The sequence below is a fragment of the Armigeres subalbatus genome, unplaced genomic scaffold, assembly GCF_024139115.2.
Source record: "Armigeres subalbatus isolate Guangzhou_Male unplaced genomic scaffold, GZ_Asu_2 Contig722, whole genome shotgun sequence".
NCBI lineage: Eukaryota > Metazoa > Arthropoda > Insecta > Diptera > Culicidae > Armigeres > Armigeres subalbatus.
The window spans coordinates 61920-71256 of record NW_026943504.1 but is presented as its reverse complement, the minus strand read 5'-3'; the positions used below and the strand labels follow the sequence as shown (position 1 = coordinate 71256).

Below are 9337 nucleotides of genomic sequence, written 5' to 3'. Positions count from 1 at the left end.
CGTGCTCGTAGCATCACTTGTCAAGTCAATTGAACTCACTGAAATAAATTTTGCTGTTGCGTAGCAGCTATTGGAGAAAAGTTTCGACAACAAGAAACTGGTATTCAAAAGCTATCTTGATTCACTATTCTTCATTGAAATGCTATGAGTCCCTAATGCGTCTAATTAACAAAATGGGCATTCAAACGGATGATTGGAGCGTGCTTCTGACTCTCATGGTTTGCAGCCGCCTCGATCACTTCACTTTCAGGCAATGGGAAGCCCATCATAGGTCTACTGAAGTCCCTCAATACCATAATCGGATGGAATTCCTGCGCGCGCATCTCATGGTTCTACATATCTTCTTGGTTGGTATCTTCTAAGTCTTGTTCAACTGAATCACCCAAATCGGAATCAAACCGGCCGTTGAAATCCTGGTTCCTGTCTGGTCTGTTCGAAGAACCCACACTCACTATTCAAATGCGAAGTATTCCTGAAGATGGCCGTATCCCAAAGCTTCGAACAAGTGAATAGGAAGAATCTCTGCATCAATTGCTTTTCCTCTACCCACCATTTAAAACCTGTTCGTCCAGCGGGTGTCGTGTCTGCAACCAGAAGCATCATACTATGCTACACAAACCTCCTAGCGATCGCTCGTCCTCACAGCACACCGTCTATTGATGGTTCCGGTTCGCACTCGGTGAACCAATCAATCCTCGCCATCTCGATCAATCTCAACCACATCCACCCTCTGTCTCTACCCAAACCTAAAGTCTCGTTTCCATCTCGCTCGTTGGTCGCAGTCGAAAAGTTCCAACTTTTTTATTTATTTATTTTTTTTACTAATTTTATTTGCTAATTATCTAATACATGCATTCATCTATTAGACTAGATGTTCCGTGTTTTCTTAATACTATCATCAAAAGTTTGTTCTTAAGACAAAGTTTTGATTTTCTGTTTATAAGTGGATATAGACACTTAATATATTTGTTACATTTGGCTTGAAGGCCTTCAATGTGATTTTTAAAGTTAATTTTTGATCTAGCAGAAGTCCTAAATATTGAGCTTCGCTAGACCAATTAATTGGAATCCCATTCATAGTGACAATATGTCTGCTAGAAGTTTTCAAATAAGAAGCTGTCGGCTTATGTGGGAAAATTATAAGCTGAGTTTTGGAAGCATTCAGGAAATTTTCCATTTTGCAAGTAAGTGGAGAAAATATCCAAACTTTTTTGCAATCTACTACAAATGACACGAAGGCTTCGCCCTTTGGCTGAGAGACCTGTGTCATCTGCAAACAAAGATTTTTGACACCCTGGTGGTAAATCAGGTAAGTCAGAAGTAAAATGTTATACAATATGGGCCCCAGTATGCTGCCTTGGGGACACTAGCCCTTACAGGTAATCTATCAGATTTAGAATTCTGATAGTTTACCTGCAGTGAGCGATCTTATGAATAATTTTGGATTAGTTTAATGATGTACTTAAATTAAAATTAAAATTCATCAATTTTACAATCAAGTATTCATGCCAAACACTGTCAAATGCTTTCTCTATATCAAGAAGAGCAACCCCAGTTGAATATCTTTCAGATTTGTTGAGCCGAATTAAATTCGTTACTCTTAATAACTGATGGGTGGTTGAATGCCCATGGCGAAAACCAAATTGCTCATCAGCAAAAATAGAATTATCATTAATATGAACCATCATTCTATTTAAAATAATCTTTTCAAACAGTTTGCTTATTGAAGAAAGCAAACTGATTGGGCGATAACTAGAAGCCTCAGCTGGATTTTTGTCCGGCTTCAAAATAGGAACAACTTTGGCGTTTTTCCATTTATCTGGGAAGTATGCCAATTGAAAACATTTGTTAAATATATTAACCAAAAAGGATAAAGAGCTCTCAGGAAGTTTTTTGATAAGTATGTAGAAAATACCATCATCACCCGGGGCTTTCATATTTTTAAATTTTCTAGTAATAGATCTCACTTCATCCAAATTAGTTCCTAACGAAGGGTCAATAACATTATCTTGATTGAGAATGTCTTCGAAGCTCCGTGTAACCTGATCCTCAATTGGACTAGTGAGACCTAGACTAAAATTATGGGCACTCTTGAACTGCGGAGAAAGTTTCGCCTTTTCGCCATTTGTTAATAAAATTTTTACTATGTCTGAAACTTGATTATGCATATGTACAACATGTGATAGATTTAGTTCGGAAAAGGTATTGGAGGGTAACCGCCCCTTCGGTGGGGTCGTGGGATCAAACCCCACCGAAGGGGCGGTTTACCCTCCAATACCTTTTCCGAACTAAATCTATCACATGTTGTACATATGCATAATCAAGTTTCAGACATAGTAATTAATTTCCACTCCGGGTGGCTTAATACCCGGCATATAGGCAATTAACTTTGAATGTACGAATAAAATTTTATTTCCCTCTTTAAGCGCTGGAATTGGGTTTTGAGTTTTTTTAAGAATTTTTGTTAATTTCCAAAAGGGTTTCGAACTGGGATCCAACTTCGAGACATTATTCTCAAAGTTGGTATTTCTCAGAATAGCGAAACGTTTATTAATTTCATTTTGCAAATCTCGCCAAATAACTTTCAATGCGGGATCGCGAGTTCTTTGGTATTGCCTTCTTCTCACATGTTTAAGACGGATCAGTAGCTGAAGATCGTCGTCAATAATAATGGAGTTGAATTTAACTTCACATTTCGGAATTGCAATGCCTCTGGCTTCGACAATTAAATTTATCAAAGATACGAGAGCATTATCAATATCACTTTTGGTATCGAGAGGAATATCAACATCAAAATTCCTATCGACATACGTTTATATAAATCCCAATCAGCTCTAAGATAATTAAAAGTAGAGCTGATTGGATTATAAATGGCTTCCTGTGAGATTTCAAACGTCACAGGAAGGTGATCAGAGTCAAAGTCAGCATGAGTTACCAATTGGCCACACAGCTGACTTGAATCCGTTAAAACTAAATCAATTGTAGAAGGATTTCGACTGGAAGAAAAACAAGTAGGACCATTGGGATATTGAATAGTATAATATCCCGCAGAACAATCTTCAAATAAAATTTTACCATTGGAATTGCTTTGAGCATTATTCCATGAACGGTGTTTGGCATTGAAGTCACCAATTACGAAGAATTTTGATTTGTTGCGAGTCAGAATTTGAAGATCAGCTTTCAACAAATTCTTTTGCTGCTCATTGCATTGAAAAGGCAAATAGGCTGCAATGAAGGAAAATTGACCAAAATTTGTTTCAACAGAAACTCCCAAGGTTTCAAAAACTTTGGTTTCGAACGAAGAAAATAATTTATGTTTGATACGTCTATTGATGACAATGGCGACCCCACCACAGGCGCTGTCAAGACGATCATTTCTGTAGATAAAATAATTTTGATCTCTTTTAATGGAGAGTCCTGGTTTTAAATAAGTTTCTGTTGTAATGGCAATATGCACATTATGAACTGTTAGGAAGTTGAATAATTCATCTTCCTTACCCTTTAGAGAGCGGGCATTCCAATTTAGAACTTTCACACAATTATTTGGATCCATTGAAACGGAGTCCGATAACAATTTTTTGTGTGTACTTTATACCAACCTGAACAGCTTCAGGAATGGTATTTGCTTTGAACATTGCATCAATCATGTGATGCAATTGTTCAGTTAAAAAATCAAAATCGGAAGCAGTCATGCTACCTGAAACGGCAACATGACCGTTATTTTCCGTTGGGACATGGGTATAAACCTCATTTTGAGAAGAGAAATTTTGTCTACCAGCAGCGATGTTTGCATACGTAGGTACATTGGAAAAATTGGAATTTACTGAAGTGCTTGCTACCCGTTGACGAGCGGCAAAATTTGTTTGTGAATTGTGGTGGGTATGAATTGCTCGACCGGTAACCGGTTTCGAAATTTGAGCGTTTGAAAAATTTCTACCCGTCGAATCTGGGATCCGATTGGAATTTCCCGTCATCTTAAATTTATTGGAATCTTCTCTCACAGGACATGCGTCCTTGGCGTGAGAGGTTCCACCACAAATCATGCATTTAGCATCCATGTGACAATGTTTGGTTCCATGACCCCACTTTTGGCACTTACGGCACTGGGTGGGGTTTTGGAAATTTCCCCCAGGCCTGCGGAAATGTTCCCATGTAACACGGACATGAGACATAATACAGGCCTTTTCCAAACTTTTCATATTATTTAGTTCACTTTTGTTAAAATGAACTAAATAAAATTCTTGAGAAATGCCCCTCTGGGAAGTACCAGAGTGGGATTTCTTTTTCATCTTAATTACTTGGACTGGTGAAAATCCAAGTAATTGAGAAATTTCAATTTTAATCTCATCCAGTGATTTGTCATCACTGGGGAGACCTTTCAAGACGACTTTGAACAATCGCTCAGTTTTGTCGTCGTGTGTGAATTGATGGTGCTTCTCAGTTAAATACTGAAGAAGACGTTTGCGATCGTCAAAGGATCCCGGCAAAACGCGGCAGTCACCCTTCCTAGCAATCTGAAATGAAACCTTGATCCCCTGAAGGTTACTCAAGATTTCATTCCGAAAGCCAGAAAACTCGGCAACAGATACCACAATTGGCGGAATCCTTTGTTTCTTCGCATGAATCGAATCACCTGGGCTAAAGGTAGATTCGATTTGCTCAATTTCATCATTAATCAAATCGAACTGATTGCTCAGTTCGATTGGAGAAGAAACAATGTCAACATTAGATTTAGGAGGGATATCTGAAGTCTCCAGCTTCCTTCTATTTTTTCCGCGCTTAGGCAGGACGGTCTTGAAACCTTGTTTCTTTGAAGGAAGTGGAGAATTCAGAGACTCCCCCTTCCTCTTGTTTTTGTTAATACTCATTGCTGAGCGTGGAGACGTGACCTTCTAAGAGGTTTTTTCCCAGAACGGTGTCCCTGCAGGATTACCACCGCTTGTCGGAATTTTACTTCCGCAAACGGGTCCAACGTAAAACGAAGGCACGGGTCCTTGCAAAGATCGTAACGGGATCAGTGGGTACAAATAGCGCTGAGAAGCAGTGTTGAAATTAAAATAGCTTCGGATAGTAATTAAATCTTCCTACCGCAAAGAGAGAAAGAACCGCACAGCACGAAAGCACGATGCGGTCTGAAAAGTTCCAACTACAGTTCTGCTACAAACTCCCATCATCAAGATTTTCAGTCCAGACGGAATCGCGACTTTTGTTGATAACCGAGAACATGGTTCAGAAGCTGAAACTTAATCGCTATCCCTGTCGTCAAGAAATTGGTGGAGTAGGAAACAGCCTGGTCGTTTCCAACCAAGCCGTAAACGTACGAATGGGTTCGCATTGTTCGAATTATAGTGCCGTGGAACTCTGCCACATCCTAAAGAAGATCACCCGTGAGCTTCCAACGAATGCTCCTCCCGGCATTACAATTCCTCCCAGCATTACCCTCGCTGATCCGAAGTTCCATGAACCAGGCCCGATAGATCTGCTGTTGGGAATGGAGCTTCATTATGAATTCCTGTTGGATGGTTTCAGGAAGCGTTTTCGGTTGGGTTGCAGTTGGAAAGATGGGATTTCAGCACCATGGAGGTCAACCGAAAGTAGCCCACGTTTGCAGCATGGAGAAGTCTGAAGACTCAATCTCTCGCTTTTGGGAACTGGAGTCCTGCTGGTCACTCTGTACACAATCTCCCGACGAAACTTTCTGCGAAATGCGTTTCGTAGCCAACACTTTTCGTGACGAGTTGGGGCGATTCGTCGTAACACTATCCAAGCGCACCGATGTTCAGTCCCAGCTCGGGCGCTCCAAAAATATTGTGGTCAACAGATTCCATGCACTGGAACGTCGACTTGATGCCAACCCAAATCTGAAGCAGTCATATACTGCATTCATGTCGGAGTACTTGCAACTCAATCACATGCGAAAAATCGACGACGCCAACGATTGCTTCCCATCATACTACCTTCCACATCATGACGAAAAGGAGGAGGATAGTACTACAAAGAAATTGAGGATAGTGTTCTACGCCTCATGCCGTACTGACTCTGGTGTGTCACTAAACCAGACGCTTTTAGTAGATGACTTGTACGCAATCTCGCCTCACTTTCGGATGCGTCAGTACGCCGTCGTCGTCGATGCTGAAAAAATGTATCGTCAAATCTGCGCATATCCAACCATATTTCTTTTTCAACGTATCCTCCGGCGGAATTCTAGTCGAGAGCAGCTGAAAACATTCGAACTTACCACAGTTACCTATGATACGGCTTCGGCGCCGTATTTGGCCACCAGGTGCCGTCTAGAGTTGTCTAAACATAGATCCAACGATTTCCCTCAAGCGGCGGAAATACAGTCGACTCTCCACATCTCTATGTTCTATATCTCGATATCTCTCCCTATGTCGATGGTTTCCTCAGTCCCTCCAATCTATATTCATTTGGGCTTTCTACATCTCGATAACCTCCCTATCTCGATATCTCTCTATCTCGATGGGTTCTGATCATATTTTGTTCAAGTTTCACTCTCCTTATGTCGATATGGTCAGATTTTTGGGCTACTAGATCATCGTTGGACAATAACAAACACATCAACAACAGGAAACGACATTTGTTTTGTTGTTGTTTTTCATAGCAACGAGCTTTTTTAAATCTAGTACCAATTTCAATTTTCCTTCCATACCTCGATCTCTCCCTATCTCGATGGTCCCTTCAATATCGAGATGTGGAGAGGCGACTGTATTAGCCAAAGACTTCTATATAGACGACATGCTCACCCGATGTCGAATACGAGAACGATGGAGCACAACTATGTAACCAACTTCGAAGCCTATTGAAGACACCTGGGTTTAGCCTACGTAAGTGGGCATCCAACTCCAATGCAATTCTGTCAGCCATACCATCCGAACTACGCTACGAGCGCTCGATGCTTGCTTTGTACACACCGTCTACTATAAAAACTTTGGGGTTGACATGGGAACCGGCAACCGATATACTCCGTTACTTCATTCACTGTTTGATCCTCTAGGGTTGGTCGGTCCGGTGATAGTGCTGGCCAAAATATTTGTTCAAACCCTCTGGTGAACCTCAAATTCGCGGGATGATGCACTCAATGACAACCAACAGCAGAATTGACTCGCCTTCCACAACAGTCTGGATGCTCTGCCATCAATACGTTGTGTAGCCTTTGCCAACGCTCCAGTAAATGTGCTTCTGTGATGCGTCGATCCGAGCCGGTGGTGCATGTCTATATATTAGAACGGTATCTAATGAAGGTAGCATTTTCGTGCGTCTTCTGACTGCTAAATCACGAGTGGCCCCACTCGGAGACTCGAAAAGGCAGAAACTGCGTCCCTACTATGTACTGAGTCACTTATACCACAAGGTCAACTCCACCATCGCTCTGAACATCTGGCTCAATTCGATTCCCTCCAGGTAGAAAACTTTTGTGGCTACAAACTACTAACAAAAACTACAAACCACTGAGCTAAATCAAGTCATTTCGTCAATGGTGCGCTTAGCACAAACGAGATTCCATCAGTAGCTTCTGAAGGACAAGTGAAGTCAACTTCATCTACGACAAATCTTGCACAAGTTCTGAAGAATGGCATTCTACGAGTTGGTAGGTGCCTTAAAAATGCGTTGATGTCGGAGGACAGAAAGCATCCAATGATCCTTCCGGCTCGACACCCTCTACCTGAAACTATTATAGAGCACTATCATCGCAAATTTCTACACGCCGGACCACACTGCTTCTGGCTAGTGTCCGGGAAATGTTCTGGCCTCTACGCATCCGTAACTTGGTACGGAGCATGGTTCATGTATGCGTCAATTGTTTTCGCAGTAAGCTCACTGTTCTGGAGCAACTCATGGGAGGTTTGCCTCCGGAAAGGGTGACGCTTTCTTTTCTTCCTCAACACCGACGTTAATCTATGTGGTCCATTCTCTTCAACAAGGGTGGTAAATCTTAGAAGAGTGTCGGAATTTCTTTGATGAAAAGCAAAACTTCAAGATGTTTGTTAGACCTCTGGGTTTGTCTCCGATGTGTCGTAATTACATTTATAATAGTTTGTATCGAATTTGCTGTCCTCTCAGATTTTTTTTTCTAATGGATATAATAGTTCTGCGAAAACAAACGAAATGCAAATGAAAAATGTCCCATTGAAGCGCAAGTAGTTCACGTGTAGCAGATCAAATTGTATCAACAGTTCCTCACCGAAGGGATTGACATTTTTCCAATAAAATTACGGGCATAAATAGATAATTATATTTTTTTGTGATCCTTCCAGGAGCAAAATAACACCAGGGCAGCCTAAAAACATTATCCTGGAAAAACTAACAGCCAATATTTTTATAAAGTCAACGCTTCTGCAGTCCCACTCATAAGTCACAAAACCGGTTTGAGATCGTCAGTGAAAAAAAACTGCATTGCTGCAATTTCGGCTGGATCGAGTCGGTGGTTAATGTCATTGTTACCCGAGTAGCTGCTCACCTATTTCCTACTCTGCCATTTTGCTATAAACCCACCTCAATTCTGTCGTCAACATAGTCGTAGTCGTCTGAGTGCACTAGAAGTTTTAATATTTCAAACTTCAATTTCCTCGCTAAATGTAACGTACGACAAAGTGGCAAGTAATTTTCCGGCGTTCGTGAGCACCCCGCTTGTACCAAGGGAGCTGCAACAACAGTTCAGCACAAGGGGAGACTGGGGAGAATTTACTTTTTTTTCCACAGATAATGCAGTGCTATGATACGCTCGGAAAAGCAAAATCAATTATTTGCATTCAGCATTTCATTTTACCCTACATAACAAAACGCAACCCAGCGTGCCTTAGTGGGGAGCTTCCGGATCCGGATGCAACATCATATAAATTTCCATACGTAAGTGCTTGAACAGTGGCAACCAAGCAGAGTCAACTTCCACCTTTAACCAGTCAGCAGGCAGCGGCATGGTAACAGTCCACAGCATACAGTTAACCTTTGCACCGCTGATGTATTTTAAATTCACGCCCACAAATTATATTTGTTCAATTAAATGTGGTTATTTTTTGAAAATTAACAAAATGTTTAATTCACAATATGAAAATAAAATGGTTGATCTAGAACTTTCTTTTGCAACCATCTATCTAATTGAAACTAATCGTATCAAAACAATTTGTGAATCAGCCGTTCAAAGGTTAAGGTGCCCCTGCGGTAGCTATGAATGAGCAGCAGCCGCCGCAGTATTTTCAGCAATTCCTCGTGCGTGACACTTTCTGTTACGGGATACAGTGCTGGTAGCAGTCAGGTTTTAATTTGATATACGATAAGCAGCAATACCGTGTTGAGCGCGGAAACTTTGAGATGAATA

The 9337-nt window shown here is 41.1% G+C and overlaps 1 protein-coding gene across 1 annotated transcript in view; it reads left to right on the top strand.

Annotated features, from left to right (window-relative positions):
- The first annotated feature begins 5224 nt into the window (after nucleotides 1-5224).
- LOC134204582 (uncharacterized) overlaps nucleotides 5225-9337 on the top strand; it is a 39160-nt gene continuing 35047 nt past the window's right edge. The window contains exons 1-2 of the mRNA XM_062679388.1: nucleotides 5225-5387; nucleotides 5530-6142. Coding sequence (XP_062535372.1) covers nucleotides 5225-5387; nucleotides 5530-6142 — 776 coding nt within the window. The remainder of the gene's footprint in view (nucleotides 5388-5529; nucleotides 6143-9337) is intronic.